Source organism: Mustela nivalis, assembly GCF_964662115.1.
Source record: "Mustela nivalis genome assembly, chromosome: 2".
In the NCBI taxonomy this organism is placed as follows: Eukaryota; Metazoa; Chordata; class Mammalia; order Carnivora; family Mustelidae; genus Mustela; species Mustela nivalis.
The window spans coordinates 41,109,500-41,129,071 of NC_139021.1; the positions used below are offsets into that span (position 1 = coordinate 41,109,500).

Genomic DNA, 19,572 nt, shown 5'->3' on the forward strand with positions numbered 1-19,572 from the left:
AGCTATTGAACTAGCAATGTTTCACTTTTACATGAAAATGAGTTCCTAAAATGCGGTGGTGTTTATCCTGAAACACAAGGCAGAACATATGAAATGATAAGATCCAGATGATTTTACAAATTATAAATATGTATAATTCATCATGGTGAAACATACAGCCCTCAGAACCATGCTAACCCTTTATCCTGCAAAGCAGAGGAAAAGCCTTTATAATTGAGAGATGTGATCACCTGTTGATTTTTCTAATGGGTGGTTTTGGCCTTTTAGAGATCTACCAACCTGCTTCTTTGACTTGGAAGCTAGAGGCTGGAAGTAGCATAAAATGTACAGAGAAGCCCAATTTAAGATCTTGGCTATCTTCCATCAGGAAAGGTGTTATATAGGGACCTTTCTTCCTATGGATTTTCTTTTCTTTTTAAAAAATTTTATTTATTTATTTGACAGAGACACAGGGAGAGAGGGAACACAAGCAGGGGGAGTGGGAGAGGGAGAAGCAGGTTTCCACTGAGCGGGGAACCTGATAGGACCCTGGGATCCTGACCTGAGCCCAGGGCAGACACTTGAGGCCTGAGCCACCCTCACATCCGCCCCCCACCCCCCATGGATTTTCTTCTTACTCACACAGAAACTCGAAGGACCATAACTGGGTGGATTCTATAGTTGTGGTGAGTATGTTGGACTTTGAATCAGACAGACCAGGACAGGAGTCCTAATTCCGTAATCACAGGCTGTGTGACTTGGGCAAAAGGTAAAACTTTTGTTTTCTCTCTATAAGATGGAATCTACTTTGTGAACATGTAAAGATTAAGGGAGAAAGCATATTTTTAAACTGATAAACCTATTACTTAGCCATCGGAAAGGACGAATACCCATCATTTGCATCAACATGGATGGGACTGGAGGAGATTATGCTGAGTGAAATAAGTCGAGCAAAGAAAGTCAATTATCATATGGTTTCACTTATATGTGGAGCATAAGGAATAGCATGGAAGACATTAGGAGAAGGAAGTGAAAATGAAGAAGGTGGGGAAGTCAGAGGAGGAGATGAACCATGAGAGACTATGGACCCCGGGAAACAAACTGAGGGTTTCAGGGAGGAGGCGGTGGGGGGACCGGTTAGCCCGGAGATGGGTTTCATGGAACACTGGGTGTTGTGGGCTAACGATGAATCATGGAGCACTACATCGGGAACTAATGAAGTACTGTACGGTGACTAACACAATATAATAATAAAAAACAAACAAACTGATAAACCAATATGTCGTGAGCATAGTTGTATTATTATTGCTGAGAAAGGATGACTAAAAGTGATACATATATATACTTTTAAAAAACACTTTATAATGGGGCACTGAGTGGTTTAATTGGTTAAGCATCTGCCTTTGACTCAGGTCATGATCCCACCTCCTGCGATCAAGGCCCCCCCCCCCATCTTCCCTCCTCCATTGTGCTCCCTGCTTCTCCCCCCTGCCTCCCCCACCCCTGCTCCTGCATATGCATGCTCTTTCTTTCTCTCAAGTAAACAAATAGAATCTTTAGAAACCACATTATAGATTTAAAAGTTTTTTTTTTACATACATTATTTAAAAGTTTCTAAAGAAGCAAACTCCTTTTAGAGCAGTGCTGGTGAGAGTCTTGTCATTGATTTCAGGAAGAGAAACATACAAGGAAAGATACTTGATTTTACAGAACGAGGTCATTTTATTTAACTAACGGGTGGGCCGAGGTGTTGTGAATTTGCGAATTGCCTAGCTTCAGCTGATCTCATTTCCTTATACAGTTATGTTGGCTGTGAGACAAAGGAGAAGGATTTTTCCTAGACCCGTGATCCACTGAGTAGGCTAAACCATTGGCATATGAGGAGATGGTTTCCCTTTTGAAGTTCTCAAGATAAATGAGGCTTAGAGCCCTCTGGGCTTCTTAAGAGATTCGAGAAGCAAGTCCATCTAGACAGCTGGTTGTGCTCTTGCTCTTTCCCTGCGTTATGCACACCTAGACACAAATGGAAAGCACAACACAGCTCAGGAGAAGCCCAGAAGTGAGTATCAGAAGGTCAACAGAATCGGGATTAAGAGTGACACATTTGACACAAAAGTGACATTGATTCTCCAATGTGAATCTCCAGAGTGACTGAACGATGGAAATCAGAAGTCAGTCTAAAGGACAACCTGACTTAAGAAATCTAGGGCTATTGAATTTTATTGTTTAATTGCAAACTTCATTTTAAGTGAAAGAAATAACTTGCTTTATAGGCAAATCTCTTCTCAGAATTGTGAAGAGAATTGTGAAGGACTTGTTTGTGTTTGGCAGCGGGGGAGACGACTACTGGTCGTTTCATGCAGACTTTGAAGAGGACCCTTGAATTTCAGAAGCAGGCACTGCCAGATTACATCTTTGGCTACACCTTCTGAGTTATTTCTTTCTTTCTCTTCGGGCTGGTTATCAGTGACTGCTTCATTGCTCAGAAGTAACGCCCTGCACTCTGTGTTTGAGATGGAGTTTACAAATATTTGTTAATTGTGTCTTCTAGGCAGACACTATGCTAAATGTCAGGTGTATAAAATATGGCAAAGCTGTCTTGATGTCACGGAGCACAAACTCCAGGGGCAGTTGGATCCATAGAAAGTTTGTCCACTTAAATTTCTTTTTGTCTCTAATTTATTTCTCTGCATTCAAAAATTCAGACACCTGCTTGGAGATGTATTGGGTGTGGAATGGCTTCTTTTGGTACAAACCCACTTCTTTTCTGTAGTGAATATAATGATAACTTTTATGACAGCTGATGGCTCCTGAGAATCAATAAAGCCAGTTGATGGTTAATGTTTGACCGAAGGTGAGGGGAGAGGCTGGGCCAACAGCTGTGCACAGGGAGTGTTCTCCGGGGAGATTCTCAAGCCCCAGCAAGAGTCTCAACAGCTGAATGGAAGAAAATAACTTTTAAAAAAACCATTTTGTTATTTACTTACAGAAAGGTAAGTGTCGGCATGTCTTAACTATGTTGTTAAGGTACTTCTTCAAGAATGACAAAATAGATGATGAAGGCAGAGTACTTAAGAAGTTGCTGGATAAATTTATTTCCTCGAAGGGTGCTATGTGACTGCGAAGGGAAGGATAGTTTATTCTTGTTGTGACAAGTTTTACCTATGGAGCACAGTATCTTTTTCGGTTTCTTTTCACTAGTCTTCCCAATTTATAAATTTATTTAATGAAATGGCTTCTTGGATCAAGGTTGACAGTGGGATTAAAGGAAAGATGGAATTTGGGGATGTTGAAATGAGTGTTATATCCACTCCTTGCTATTAAAATCTAGAAGTGCCTAGTGCTAAGATGCCCTGGGGCTCTGGATTCTAGAAATCAGAGCTGAAATCTCATTCCTACAAAGTGTCATCTCTCAGATGTGGTATTCAACAAATGAGCATTCTATCTACTTCTCAGAGAATGCGATACAATTTAGGGTTGTTAGGACTGTCTTGGACCCAATGGGGGAGGGGAAATGCATAGGAGAAAAGAAACCCTTTCTTTAAAGTACTGGATATAAGAACTGAAACCAGAGAGATAGACCTGCCTTCCTACTTGGGAGAGCAAAACTTGCTGTGTGTGTTGGTCAGCTTTTGGTGGATGTTCCATCCACTGACAAGTGATCATTTTGAGATGTCAAGTTGTGTATAGCTCATTGTGTCTTCAAAGCTCCAGCTTCTGCCTTGGTCTTGGTTGTTTCTTTATTATGGGTGACCTTTTGGAGACAGATGCCCTCTGCCATGGGATGGGGGGTTCCTCAGCTGTAGATTGGAAGGATGATGCATTCTTTGAAATTTTCTTGATTTAATTTTCTTTAAAAACTTAGATGGCATGTGAAAAATAGTTTAAAAGAAAAAGAAAACACATTTGGGTGACAAGGAAAATGGACAATATTCAGCTCTCACCAGGAAATGAAGTATCTTTTGCTGAGTGAGGGTTTATTGCAGACTGCGGGGTGTAGAGTTTATGAGTCTTCAGGGTTGGGCAGATGGGTTAGGCCAGTTTCATCATTTAGTGGCCAGTGGGCACTGAATTGCTTAAGCTCCCTGGACCTTAATTTTCTCATCTATGAAATGGAGATACTTGCCTAACCAAGCAGTTATGAGAATAAATTAAATATGCTTGTAAAAAGTTCAGTATATTGCTTGCATGGGGTAGATGTTCAATGAATGTTAGCTCCCCTCACCTTTAGAAAGTTCAAGTGTTAGGGGTGCCTGGGTGGCTCAGTTGGCGAAGCGTCAGACTCTTGATTTCAGCTCAGGTCATGATCTCAGAGTCGTGAGGAGACGGAGATTTTGTTTTCTTCAGCTTACATTGTTGTAAGAATTCAATACATAATACATATAACATAGAAAATATGTGTTAATTTGACTGGTTATGTTATCAGTAAGGCTTCCTGTCAATCGTAGACTATTAGATGTTAAGGTTTTGGAGAGTCAGAAGTATATGCAGACTTTTGAGTGCACAGGGGTTTAGTGCCCCTAACCCTTGAGTTGTATAAGGGTCAACTGGATAAGTCCTCTGGTGAGGTGTGGGTGTGGTGTCCTTTGAAACTTACCTAGATGACTCCTGGGAAAAGTCATTGCTGTTCAAGATGAAGGTTGCATTTCCTGTTCCTCCTCCCTTCTTCCTCTTTTTTTTTTTTTTTGAAGATATTTTTCATTTACTTTAGAAAGACAGAGAGAGCGCGCTTGTGAATGGGAGTTGAGGCAGAGGGAGAAGATGGGAATCCTCAAGCAGACTTCCTGCAAAATGAGGAAACTCCAGGACCATGAGATCATGATCTGAGCCGAAACCAAGAGTGGGATGCTCAACCGACTGAGCCACCTGGGCACCCATTTTTCCTCTTTTATAAAAAGCAAAATATATGCTGGCAGAAACTAAATTTCCTAATCTGTTGTCAAAAGAACTTTCTGGAAAAGAGAATGTGCCCCCACTTTTCTTCCATGTTAAGAGAGATGACTCTGAGATGGAAAGCTGAGCATGAATCATCGTGTCCCTTTCTCCAAAGGCCTATATACAGGTGCTTTAATGGGTCTTAGTTTACACGGATAGGCATATATCGATTTAATTTTTGGCATAAGATTGGATTCATTCAGAAATCTCTTATCTCAAACTTAGACTGGGGCTCATTCTGTGGTCTACTCATTGATTCAACAAGAGAAAGGTACCTCAGTTTATTACAGAAATATCTATCTACCTATTTGTTACTTGTGAGAACAAACAGAAATGTTTATGGAGGTACACTAAATATTAATGTAATAAAAACATATATACTTAATGGTTGAAGTTGATTTTTCACTTAAGCATATATAGCAGCCCAAGATCTACCTGGTTATTGTGTATATGACACAAAGAAAACTCAATTTCTCTTAAAAGATTCTGGAAGACTCACATACTGTGAATCTTCTCATCCATGATAGTCTGAATAAATAACTTCTTACCACACTTTAATTATCTTCAAACATTAAGACTTGTGTTCTTCCAAAAGACAAAGAGCAGTCAAAATGGTAGATTTGTGCCTTTTAAGAATGAACTAAGGATGAGCACCTCTTCCTCAGAGGGAGTGTTCTGTGCTTGGTTTCTGCAGTCAGACTGACACCCTGTCCTCAAAGTCTCTGAGCTCAGTTTCCTTTCTGTAGGATGACAACAGTACCTACCTTACAGGACTATTGTGCTATTTAAATTAAATAAGTTGTCCAAGGTGCTTAACTTGGTACATGCTCATAAAATACTAGCTAATTAAAAAAGTTTTTTTTTCAACTATACAAAGCTAAGTCATGAGTGAAGTTCATAGGGGCATGGTGTTCTTTATGGAGATAGGATTAAATTTATATTTCTTTGATTCTCTTGCCCATCCCAGTAATCAGTTGTGATCTAACTACAGAGATTGGAAACTGAACCTGTCACACTGCACGACTGCACATTTTTGTCAGGAGAATCCTTGTCTCTGGGCTACTTTATAAATGAGCTAGTATTACAGCAAGTGTCTAGGGATTTTGTTTTGTTTTGTTTTTAATCTCTGTATCTAAACCTGATGGGATGAAATCTAATTCAGATTTACCTCATACTGATTTTCTAAGGACAGAATGTGTGATTTTATTATCTTGACAAAATGCTGATCTGTATGCTTTATAAGTCAAAATAATACATAATATAATACATGAGGAAACCCTTTGTAAAAAATAATTAAGCCATCATTTATGAGAAATAGTAATTCCCATCTTCCTCTTTAGGCCAGGGAAGGCCCTTATGATGTTCTGACGTGTGGAGGAAAGTAAATTCTTCCCTCGCTTCCTCCTGGGGTTTCTGAGGTGTAAATCTGGACACCAGAGGGAATTCAGCACTGACATCCTTGCTGCCAGGCTGCTTGAGATGTCAGGGAAGCACCACCCCTAGATAGCTACCTATTCCCATGAGGGCACCTCCTTCCCTTGACCTCCCCCAACTATCATTTTGTTCAGGGTTGGGCACTCTGTGTGGCTCTGAGGGGAGCTTCCCCTTCCCTCACTCACTTCTAGGGAGTGTTGGGTGGAATGAAATCTAGCCAGGGATAAGCTTAAACACAGGTCTCAAAATATTCCTTAGATCTCCTTTTTTTCTTTAATAAAAATAATTATGGTAGTAATTTGTACTTAAATTGATCATATAGATTTAAAACTTTATAAGTCCTGTTGGTGAGGGGGCCTGCATGTAACTCTCATGAGCTTGTTCATCTAACCTTGAACCTATCGATACAACAAATAATCACCCTCAGTTCTGTATGTGTGTAAATCCAGATTTGCATATACCAAAAAGCTGGCACATCTGTATTACAAAAGCTTAGTAAGAGATTTACATTTGTGTGTTGGGGTGGGGGACCCCCTTCCCTACTTGTCTTCCTTCCTCCAAAATCAGTCTGAAAGCAAGACAGCAGCCTTGCTTTTATGCCTGCCTGTTTATTTCTAGCTTATTAATGGCCACTTTAATTGGGTCTCTAATTTGTCAAGAGTGCAAATCGGTCAGATCTTCCTGTGATTTTTCTAAACCATAAGAGATGTAATTGGTGCCAGAGATTTGCGAGTGAGACCCAAAAGATAGGCATGATTGATTTGAACATTACTTGATGAACAACGGTGTGAGCAGGCTTTTTGATCTGATCTTTATTCCTATTTGGCCTTGCTTTATAATTTATGCTGATGTTAGCAATATACAGTGCAGAGGTACAATAAAGGGTGCACAGGGTATGTAGTGCTGTTTGGTCCTGGTGGTATTATGAATTCTAGTCACATCCCCTCCTGCCCACATCACCTATGATATTTGAAAACAAATTTTCTAGTCCTGTCCTCCTGCACCTTCTTTGTTCTTTGGAAATGCATAGTTCAACCTTCGAGCAGGTAAATTACTTGAATTCAAAGCCCTTAATGCCTTCTATTTTTTTTTTAAAGGATGAGAAATGACTACGTCTTTTTAAGGTTTGCCTATCATTGAGCTTTTTGCAACGGGGAGAAAAAAAATCAATGCTTGTGTGTTGAGTTATTGAAGGTTTAGAGACCTGGGATGTAGGAATTCCATGTCCTTACTCAGATAAATGGGGAAATGACTAGAGTGTCTAAGAATGCCTCTTGGAGGAATTGGAACCCAGCAGGAGAATTAATCAAGCTTTGACGGGACCCCTGAGATGCCATGGGCACTGCCTGTGTGATAACTGAACACAGGCCTGTCTCTGGCCACCTCTATCCTGCAAGGGCGGTGCCTTGCTCACTCAAAACCAGACTTCCTTGGGGTAAGAGTTCGCTAGGGCTGGTGTAACAAAGTACCACAGATGGGGGTGGCTTGAACAACAAGAATATGTTGTCTCACAGTTCTGGAGGCCAGACGGCCAAAGTCAAGGTGTTATGTTCCGGGGGTTATGAGGGTCTGTTTGTGGCCCCTCCATTCTGCTTATAGATGGCCGTCTTCCCCCGTGGGTCCACATTGTCTTCCTTCCCGGTGTGTCTCTGTGTCTAAATTTCTCCTCCTCAGTGGGGAGTTGGCTTGTCTCTCTCTCTCTGCCCCACTGTTCATGCTCTCTCTCTTTCAAATCAGTCAATCAAATCTTAAAAAAAAAAAAAAAAAAAAAAAACGGGTTTTCTGGGTGGCTCAGTTGTTGAAACACTTGGCTCTTGACTTCTGCTCAGGTCATGATCCCAGAGTTGTGAAACTAAGCCCTATGTTGGGCTCCACGCTGAGTGTGGAGTCTGCTTGAGATCCTCTCCATCCTTCTCCCTCTGCTCCTCCTCTACTCACATTCTCTCTCCTCCTTCAAAAACAAAAACAAAAACAAAAACAAAAACCAACCAGAAAGAGAAAGAAAAAAGAGAAATTTTTTGAATTTTTGGAAGGTGTATAATGGATAAAGTGATGCCAGATGTCTTGTTATTTTTATGAATAAGAGCACAGGTGTAGAACTAGCCAGGCAGTGTGATCTGAGGCAAATTTCTCAACTTCTTTGATCCTCACCTTTTGATTTTTGCTCTCTAAGAGGCAGATGTTTCCATAGTCCCTGGTTCATAGGGTTTTCATGAGAAATCAGTAAGGTAACACATAGAGAAGTCGCAGCAGGTGCCAGGCAAGTCGTTTTCAGTGTTAGCTGCTTCTGTACTGTTGTTCAGGCTGGACCCAGATGCAGGGTGCGGGGAGATGTGTATTTTGTGAGCTGTGGTGAATCAGGGCATCAGCCCGAAGCAGCAAGGCCAGCAGCCCTGACTGTGTATTTGTCAGTGGTCCACGGTTAAAAGCAAGTGGTGGTGGCTTTTCAAAATTCCTTCCCTACCCCCCAAAAAACCTTTGACCTGTGTTGCTAAGGATGTGCTTGGCCTCTCAGATAGTTGCCATAGAAACTGTCTGAATTCAGTCCTTGTGCCTCAGGGAAACCCCAACAAATAACACAAATTCCTAGCAGATGGTTGTATCAACCATTTCAGGGAGTTCAGATAAAATGTCACTCCATTATCTAGAAACGTGCTCCAGTCCTTTTCCAAGTGGTGCTGGGGACGAAATCCACCAAGTGTGTGTGGCTTGGTCGTTTTAGGTGGTTTCAGCTGTAAGCTGTGCTTTCCCTCCAGCAATACTAGGATCCAGGATGTGACACCCATTAGTGGGATGATGTCCATGCAAAGAGGAAATAGAGGCAAGGCCTGTCTAAGAGGCTAAAATTCCCTTCAGGCATAATCTCCGCATTAGTGTGGTTTGCCCATATGCCTGGAGATGAAGGCTTTGCCTCACTGCTTCACTGGGCCATGAGGACATTGCCGTGAAGGCTGCTTCTTGGGTTGTCTCATTGTCAGGGCCACCGACAGCCAGGGACTGTGGAGGAGACATTCCGTAGGACAATGTTCAAAGTTCTGGCGAAGCACATGGCGGTGGCAGAATGAATTTTTATTTAACAAACACTGTTTCAAACAGGAACTCGTTGAACCCCATAAATCTCACAGGGAGGCACCCTGATCATCCCTGCTTAAGGGTGAGCAGATACAAGTCTGTGAGGGAGCCGGCTGGTCGAACTCCAGGGTCTGTGCTCCCAACAGTGGTACTGTGCTGTAGAATGGTCTTCACATGAATCAAGGAAGCCTAGGTATGGAGGTGGAAAAAGCAATCACCACCATTTCCCCCTGGAAACCTCTCTGTGAGGGATGAGACTAACTGTAAATAAAGGAGAAGTGCATGGCTATGTTCACTTTTCTGATTCCTTAAAACATCCCAGATGGTGGCCTGAGCATCTGACTAAAATAAGGCATTCGTTTTATTTGTATGTGTTTTTCTATCGTTCAGTGTATATGTCTTTGGGAGATTAAAAGCACTGAAAAATCAGTTCCAGAAGAGATGACATGTATCAACCAGTTCTTAACCTGTTTACTGCGTAGAAATCTGCCAGCGTATTTAAAAGAGAAGCGACCCTTTTCATCGACAATAAAAATCTGTGACTTTGCATCAAAATAAATCTTTAAATCTCAAATTAGTTTCCTTGAACATTTTATGTTTATTCTGGAAGCTCTTAAAGATTGGGTAAATCCATAGGCTATCTCTCTTAGATAATTAAAATGTTTTAGAATTCAACAAACATCTGTTGAGGGCTTAATATACGCAAGGCATCGCATGACAAGCTGTGAGAGGGTCAAAAAACTTTTTAAAATAAGGCCTCTGCCTTGAAGGATTTTGCTTTCTAGCACAGGTGATAACACAGATACATAAATAAATGTTTTATAAAAATGCCGGTATGAGGGGCTTCGAGAGGAAGACCCTGGTGGCTGGAAATCAGCAAAGATTTCATGAAGGAAGTAGGATTTGGTTTCTAACTCCTTGAAGGCAGACTCTGTATGCCTTATTTGGTTATCCCACAGCTTAGCACAGAGGAGCTTTTTATAATAATTCAATGCTTTTGAAATCAACGAACAAGTTGTTGGACCCAGGAGGTAAGGTATGACAAGTAGTACGCATAGAAGTGAGGACGGACAAGCTCAGTCCAACTTCCTGATGCAAATATTGATGGTGCGTCCCTTCCAGCTGGCCCTGTGCTGGGTGGGGTAGGCAGCAAGTGTCAAAGCAGGGAGACAGGAAGGCTCAAGGTGCAGAGTCCATCTGGGTAGACTGCGTTACTGAGCGCGGGGAGGGAGTGGGAGAGAAGACTGGAAGACTAAGTTGGGGACCAGTATTTGAAAGCTCTCGAATGCCGAGGAGCTTGAGAAGAATGAGCCCCAAATGTGCCATGAGTGTCTCTATTCCTACTTCTCTTAGAAGCTAATCACGTGCATTTTGCAAGGTCAAAACAAAACAAAACAAAAACAAGTTAGACTGAATAATTTCTTCATTTACATATTTCGTATTGCAGTATGCTAGAGCCTGGCATTGTTATTTATTTCCATGTGTCTCCCTACCACATCAGCCGTCGAAAGCAGTAGAAAAATGTCTTGTTTGTGTTGAAGATAATGAGCCAATTCTAAAGTGATATTTGAACACAACAACCAAATTAATTCTGTTGCAAAAGCTAATTTCTAAACATTCACAGAATTTATGAATCTGACTGTCCTTAAGGATTTTAACCCTAGCTCTTCCTTAAAATATTTAGAGAACCTTGGGAAAGGACGCTTCATGGAGTTAGCAGGTAGAAACAATATATACATTTTACATATCTGTTTCTCTGTGCCTACATCCATATCTCTGCAGCTCCCACACTATGTACAGTAGCATAGAAAGAGTTCAAAGAGGTTTGGGTCTTTGGGATCTCACAGGTCTGGCTGGAAGCAAGACAACCGTTCCTGCCTACTTATGTACTGGGTGAATCACTTAACCTTGAACCTCCATGTCCTTCTGTATAAAATAAGTATAACATTTCCTAACTCATTGTTTCTGTGAGAAACTGACACATTTATTATTGAGCAATTGGTATGTATTTTCTGTTTGAGGAAACTGAGGCACGGGGAAATTAAGTGGTATAACCATGGCAGCACAGCTAGTGAAAGGCAGAGCTGGGTTTCTGGTCCAGGCTTTCTGACTCAGAATCCACTGACCATATACTATTTGCAAAGGCCCCTCCCCATGTCTACCTCATAGCTGATACTTAATAAATGCTTTATTTCTATCTTTATCTCCCAGGGCATTTGTGGCATTTGTGCGGCTAAAACAGGATGAACTTTTTCAAGTACAAATATAAGCTATCCAAATGCAAAGAATTAAAAAAATTTCAAGGGCTACATTTTTAGGGTGGTTTGAACTTCAGTAACCATTTACCACTTTTTCATGCTGATTATATCAATAAGTTAAAGGAGGGCATATTTTGTATGGGGCACTGGGTGTTATACACAGACAATGAATCTTGGAGCACTACATCAAAAGCTAATGATGTATAGTGACTAATAAAACATAATAAAAACTTCAATGTAGAAAAATGTAAAAAAAAAGAAAGGAAAAGATGAAACAGGATTGTCCTTAATCCCTAGAGATAATGAAGTGATTGGAATTTTAGTGAAATGAGTGCATTTCTCATTTTGTCAATTTTTGGTATTGTTTTGGCAGTCCAGTATCATGACAGGCAACAACCTTGCTTTATAGGCCATGTAGAAAATTTATGTCAGAGCTTAAAATCAGTTAGTCATGAGGTATCTCAGGGTGAAAGTTGTAATTTCTAAAAACTGTGAAGCCTCAAGAAAGAAAAAAATAATACCTAGCAGAAAAGAATAAGGACAGAATTTGGATTCTTATTTGGTTGTTTTTGGAGTAATACAAAGTACGCTTTTTCCTTAGGGGTATTGCCTAGTTAACAACAATGTTTAGAAGACCAAAGTCTGGCTGGTGAGGTCTTTGAATGAAGGACTCTGAACATTCTTGGGTTCTTTCTGCTTGAGGAATCTCATGTATTTGCAGCTTTGCATCAGAACCTCTAAAATGTTAGTATCTAGTTATTCTGGCATTTGCCAAAACATATCTTTCTCATGTGTATAATAAAAGTAAAGACTTTACTTCTTTTCTATCATTTAAGACCTGTAAATGGAGAAGATTATAATAAAGTGAAGCAGTTAAAGAAATGGAATTACCATGAGCTTCCTTTGAGACTTGTGGGTTCCTGTGCATGAGGTATCGTGAAGCTTCTGGAAGACTGGGTTATTCCCTAAAAATAAGAAGCTGTCTTATAACTGGATATTGTCCAGTGATCCTTTCTGGCTGGAAAGATGTGATTTTAACAGACTGGTAACTAATTGCTTTTAATCTCTGGTTTATTCACAGGAGTTTCAGTACAGAAAACCACAATGATGCAAGCCCAACTGAATTGCTTGTGTCTCCTTATGCTTTATTTGGTAAGATGTTCGTTATTTAGTTACTAGAGTATTTTCTGATGTTTTCTATCTCATATCAGGGAAACAATAATTATTATGACTTAAAAAAGTCTGTCAAAATTAAATTGTATACAAAGGACCCGTAGTTTGTCCTAATGTGGTATTTACAGTGAAATGGCTACAAGTCATATGTCTATCCTTCAACCAGGGAGGTACTTTTTCTCAGCTCTTAAAAGCCAGTACCATTTAATGGGCCAGGTTTAAAACAAATCTAAATCATACTTAGACCTTCATGTACAGCTGAGAGAACTAGAAAGAAAAGTATACTGAAGCATAAATTAGTATTTGTAAAAGTGTATTTGTATATATAGTCTGTGTATGCATGTGTATATTAGTTTATTTCCCTTAATCTTGGCTTTTTTTTTTTTTTTTACTTTGACCATGAAAAAGTACCACTGAAATATTAAGAAAAGCATTTTCTCTATTTCCAACCCTGTTCTGCTCTGTGCTTTTCTTCCCATATATGGTTTGGAGTTTTCTGGTCAGAGTTGTCTTTAGCCGTTTGTGGAGCCAACTCTCTCAATGACAGGCTTCTACAGGTTAGAGCTGGATGGAACCTGGAGAGACCCAGCCCTCAATCTTGGGTAGATAGTGAGGTGCCAACTTTGTTTTATTCATGAGGCTCACAAAGATCATATACTTGCCCAACAATCCATTGTGTTATGAAGCAAGCTTATGGGGAAGGATTTGGTTCTCTTAGAAGGAAGTTACTAGATCCTCACATCTCAAATCATGGCTCCTTTCTTCTGGGACCCCAAAATAACATTGAATTCTGAGTTCCTGAGAGCCCTCTAGAGCCCTCGCTGTTTAGAATATTTATAGAATGAAATAGAGCCAATCTCATAAACCTAGCAGAGCCTTCCTCCTGGGGGTGGGGCAGGGAGCTACAGTTCACATTTTATGAACAAAATGCCTCTGCACAGACCTGGGGCTCAAAGCTTGTCACTAGGACTGTATAAGAACTAGGTCAAACATCCCCTCTTGACTTCTCTCCCTTCTCATCCCTCAAATGTCCTTACCTGTCTGTATTATCACAGCGTAGTAGAGAAGTCAGTCCTGGGTACAAAACAGGCACTGCCACTTCCCATGATAGGAGCTTGGGTGAGTAACTTAAGCTCTGAACCTCAGTTTTCTGCCCTGTGAAATGAATCTAATAAGAGTACTTGCCTTATTGGTTGTTGTGGCAATTAAATGAGACAATGCATTTATAAAGCCCTTGGATCAGTAGCAGGCACAGTCTAAGCACTGGAAAAATATTGACTATTATTATTATTGACTGTTACTATTATTACTATAGCATTTTACCTTTATTTTTTTTTTAAAGTAGACTTCACACCCAGCATGGAGCCCAATGGGGACTTGAACTCATGACTTTGAAATCAAGATCTGAGTGGAGATCAAAAGTCAAACACTTAACTGACTGAGTCACCCAAGTCCCCTGTACTGCAGCATTTTAAATAGTCAGTGTCTACACTCATATGGACTTTGACTTCCATGAGGAGGACTATCTTTTCATCATGTTTTGTAGCCTCATTACATAGCACCATGCCAGGGGTAGGGTAGAAATTCAATACATAATTATGGACTTATATTAGGAAACAATGAGATCTAGGAGAAGATTCTGTCACAATAATTTGATATTAGTGGGCTTATCTTGTCTGAGAATGGGACATGCATGTTTTTTTTTTTTTCCTGAATGAAAGATGGGATGTGATTTTTCCTTTTCTCTAATCTCAACGCAGTGGGACTTCTACCTAGAGAAAGAAATAGTGTCCAAAGCCCCGCTGGCAGCAAGAGCCTTTCCCCGGACATAGCCATGTGCGCATATGTGTCTGGTGGTGGGAAGTGGGGGCGGGGCTAGCTGTGGGGTGGGATCATAGGGGCATTAGGATGGAGTCACTTCTCTCTCCTGCCTCCATTCATCCCTGCTTCCAAGCCCTCTCATATGAAGACCGGAAGTCTAGTTGGAGCTTTCCTTCAGCATAAGGCTTTATTCAGCAGAGATTGCGATGTAAAATGATTGCCAGTCTTTTATCCCATACTCCCAGTGTCTCTCCTGTTCTTTTCTGAGCACTGGTTTGCACAGGGGTGAGAAACACTGCATGAATATATTGCAAGGGCACTTAAAGAGAAAGCGAGTGAGTGATCCGGGCTTGGGAAAGGGTGCTGAATAGGGAGGCAGAGAAATCCGGGAGAAGCCACCTACTTTAGAGTTTTGCCTGGGACTATACTTTTTCTAGAAGGAAGAAGAGTTTGGTGGCATAAATACTTTCTAATCCCTGCAGAGAAGTCTTGCTGGAGAGTGTGATGAGGACGGCTACCAGGCAGGCAGCTCTGGCAGCCTCGTGTGTCCTTTGCCAGCCAGGAAGGCAGGGTAACAGTGAGGCTCAGGGTTGGGGCTTGGTGGTTTAGCAGAGCTGGTTTCATCCCACATTATTTGTCTCTGCTGTGGGACTTCTCTGGAGATACTCAGAATCGGAAGAAATGATATGTGTGTGTGTGGCGGGGGTGGGGGGGGGTGTCTAGCCGCATAACTGTTGCACAGGAACCATTAAGAAGTGTCCGTTCTGTTCCCCTGCCTTCTTCCTTCGATCTCTTTGTGCAAGATGGTGGGCATTATCCCTCCAACTCCTGCACAGACCCTCTTTTTCTTTCACAAGCTCCCCCCCACACCGTCCTTCCCAGTTCTGGCAGTATGACTTGATGACTCATGACACACGCAGGCGCAGTTTGAAATCTTTATAGCTCAGATAGCCACGTTAATGACAAGAAGGGAGATTTGCTGCCCTGTTACAAGAACTCAACTTTGAACCTTGCCACTGAGAGAGACTGACTAATGCGGGTTCCGTCCGGATGCCCTTGCGGACTGGTGTGAACTGCTGAATGACTGGCCCTTGCTGACGTGAGCTGAAAGCTGACGAAGGCAGTTTGCTGTTAACTAGTGGCCTCACAGGAAGGGCCATCCTTGTCTTGTACCAACCGTGGCAGTGCCTGGACATCTGTCCCCAGCTCTTGTGTTCCGCCCTCCAGAGGTGTGGAAAAGAAGTACAGGGGAGAAAGAGACCCCAGAGCACGATAGTCCCTAAAAGGAGTTATGAGCTAGAAGTCTATAAAATTATTTTGTCAGTTAGGAATGCTTTTGGTATAGGCAACCAAGTTCAGTAAGCTGAACTTCCTGTTCAGCTTTGGAGCAGCTCTAGTAAGGAGAGTTCATTTCCCTCAGATAACAAGAAGCCTCAAGTGGGCAGCCCAAGGTGGGTTCTGCATTTCTGTGATATTACCAGGGACTTGAGCTTCTTTCTCTTGGCTCCCCCACTATTTGAGCTGGTTTGTCCCCTCATGGTTTCATGAGGACCACCACAGCCATAGACATGAGGTCCGTTGTCTGAGCAAGAGCAACAGGGAAGGGGGTGGCAAATTCAGCCACATCTGTCCTTCTTCATTGGGAAAATAAAAACTTGACCAACCCTCCCCACCCCCCGCCCCATAGCAGCTGTCACCTTTTGTTTCATGAACCAAAACTGGGTCATTTGGCTGTCCTGATAGCTGCAGGGGAGTCTGGAAAAGAGACCTCTTGGCTTTTCAAGGGAGGGGAAACAAGCATCAGGTATGGGTGCCGAGTCCCTCATTCTAGAGGGTGTTCTCTGTGGGTGGGTTGATGGCTGGCTGAGCCCCCCGTGTGCTGCCTGTCATGTTCAGCTTCACTGTAGAGCGACAGTTGTGGTAGGAGATGGAGAGTGGCAGGGGCTGCTGTGGTAAGTTCCCCATCCTCCTGGGCTGGGAATGGTGAGAGTGATGCCCCTGTATTCCTGCCAGGTTGTCCTGGCCATTTTTTGCTCTCTTTGGTGGGTGGTGGGGCATGGTGGCTGAGAGCACCCATAGCAGAGTCATAGGTTCGAATCCTGCTTCCTGTCTCTACCTTGGCAAATTGCTTCACCTCACAGCGTCTTAGTCTCATCGCCTGTAAAACAGAGCTAACAGTAAGAATGTGTCCCCAGGCTGTTGTAGGATTAACTGCTTAGGACTGATCAGGCATAGCACATACCAATTTTTCTTCTCCCTGTCCCAGCTACCACATACTGCTACTCCAGCCTGGATTTGGGGGTCTGCAGAGTCTGCAGTTCAGGGGCTTTGGGCTTTAGAAACCTCGTAGGGTTACTGTTTGAAGTAAACGTTTTGTTCTCTCTTTTTTTTTTCTTCCTATCTGAGTATAAATTGTTAATCAAATGTTAAAACTGTGTTTCTTGAAGTCACAGTTCAAATTCAGATTCAGATTTGATTAAAATCTACCATGGAACAGTGTGCTGAGTAAGCACTGGGCTTAACACATCTACATATTTCTCTCCCTTATAAATTCAGTTGTTCTTGAAGTGACTGTGAACTGTAGGGTACTGGCAATCTGCCAGAAATGTTCTTATAAACTAACAGGAGTAGAGGAGAGGGGATTGAAGGAGCTGATATAAAGCTGTTGGGTATGTAGAAGGCAGAGTGGCATTGTGGGAAGATAGAAACATCTTTTCCGTCAGATCCCTGTGTGTGTGTGTGCCCCATCAGCCACTTATAGAATTTATTTTGGGCAAGTAACCTCACTTCCATGAGCCTCACTTGTAACATGGGAGCATTAATATTCTCCCCACAGGGTGATTGCTGGAGCGGTCGAATGAGAAAAACAGTACAAGGCTCGTGGCAAGCCCTCTTGACATCGTAGAAGCTCAGTAATATCCCAAATCTCTTTCTACCTGTTTTGACTATATTTTGCATTGTTTTGAGCTAGGTTAGAATCGTGTGTTTCCTGTATCAGTCCTGGAAGCAAGAGGCATGTGTCTATTCATAAGGACGGGTATGCCAATTATCTCTTTATCTTTCCTTTATTTTTTTTTTTAAACAGACAACTGGATATAGCCAAGAGAGGAAGTTTAGTGGACCCCTGGAACCCATGACCTTCTCTATTTTTGAAGGCCAAGAAGCAAGTCAAGTCATATTCCAGGTAATGGCTCCTCTTGATCACTGTTATCTTGATTTTATAGGCTCTCACAGTGGACTTTGCTCCTTAATCTACTGTATAGCAGGAAATAAAATAGAGGCATGGCAGATCTCATTATAAAGAATGATTTCAGAAGCTCAGTTAAACAGAGAGATGGCTGACCTCGGTCTTGTGAGAGGTTGTGCATGGCATTCTCATTCAGACTTCTTCAGTTGTGTCTCGGGGGAGTGCTCCTATCCCTGGGGTGGGGAGCTTGGTGCCTCTAGGTTCTGCCTCTCCCCTAGGGTGGGAGTGGAATGGCCATCTGACTATCTGTCTATCCAATGAGGATGCTGCTTAGAGCACTGGAAGAAGCAGGTTCTTTGGAGTAGCCCTGTAATGGTAGCTTTTCCTTACTTGCTCCTCTGAACCCATCCCTGGGCCCTTGCCTATGGGTTGACCATGCTGGGAGGTGGTTATCTCCTATAGTCAGAAAACTGAGAAAAGCATCAGATTGAGGGGTGGCCTGTAGATTGGAGTAAGATACCCCAGCTTTCAAGGACACTGAAAAAATCCTGGAAATATAATGGGGAGAGAGAAGAACATACTCCTGAATTTACCAGAAGTTTGCTGGGAAGTCCACTTGGACTTGGAATGGTTGAAGATGGTTTGGTGAGCCTTTGGGGGTGTGCCCATGACCTCCACCCCAGGTACTGTGGGAGCAATGGAGGGTTGCTGGACTACCTCTTAAGGGGGATGCCTTCAGTTAATGGCCAAGTATTTGTCTTGTTGGGCAGTTCTGTGTACAGAGGAGAGACTGAAGCCTGCCTCATTCCCTTCTTTTTTTTTTATTTTATTTTTATTTTTTTATTTTTTAAAGATTTTATTTATTTGACAGAGAGAGATCACAAGTAGGCAGAGAGGCAGGCAGAGAGAGAGGAGGAAGCAGGCACCCTGCTGAGCAGAGAGCCCGATGTGGGACTCGATCCCAGGACCCTGAGATCATGACCTGAGCCAAAGGCAGCGGCTTAACCCACTGAGCCACCCAGGCACCCCGCCTCATTCCCTTCTTTCATTTGGTACCAGGTTAGTGCCGGGGGCCCCAGAGTGCCTCTGTCCACCTGGCCCTGTAGTGTATTACAGAGGCCTTGACCTCTCCACTCAGGGAAGTCATGCACTGAGGGAATAGCCAATGCTTCGAGAGCTCTGGAGTCTGAGAGGAATTCACTTGGTGAGGAAGGGAGAGAAGAGGAGCTCAACAGAGGCACCGCATGGACACCTGCTCTGTGCTGCCAGAGGGAAAAGCACGTACTGAGGATGGGGAGTATCGAGTAGGCGTTCTGTGAGCACAGGTCCACGTTCTAGGGAACGGAATCAGGACCACAATGCCCCAGTTGCGAACCTCACAGACCTAGTACCTGGCTGGATAGCATGATTTCAGTCTCTAAGGATCCCATCCCTTGGGCTGCTTTTCTTCCTTCTTGGTTCTTTTTCCATTGGCCACTTTACAAAGTCTATCTCTTTTTGGCCAGAAATGATAGCCCAGTTACCATGGCTGAATGTTTCCTATTTATGGGTGAGTGTGTCGGAGTAGAGGAGTAGGAGATGAAGGGGATTTCCTTACGAAGATCTCAGAATCTCTGCATTAGAAAAGACCAAGGAGACTTTTGGTACCAACTGCTTGTTTTACAGATAGGGAAACTGAGGCTTAAATAAGTTAACAGCAGAGCTGAGGTTAGA

General features: G+C 42.4%; 1 protein-coding gene across 11 annotated transcripts in view; it reads left to right on the forward strand.

Annotated features, from left to right (window-relative positions):
- The window catches only part of CDH17 (cadherin 17), a 112,809-nt gene that overhangs the window by 45,521 nt on the left and 47,716 nt on the right, over positions 1–19,572 (forward strand). For 10 of the 11 annotated variants that reach the window (XM_082722874.1, XM_082722878.1, XM_082722869.1 and 7 more), the window contains 2 exons: positions 12,760–12,830; positions 17,758–17,856. In XM_082722874.1, the coding sequence (XP_082579000.1) occupies positions 12,760–12,830; positions 17,758–17,856 (170 nt within the window). Of the gene's footprint in view, positions 1–2,779; positions 2,973–12,759; positions 12,831–17,757; positions 17,857–19,572 lie in introns of those variants that run through there. The other variant, XM_082722870.1, reaches the window with a different exon arrangement.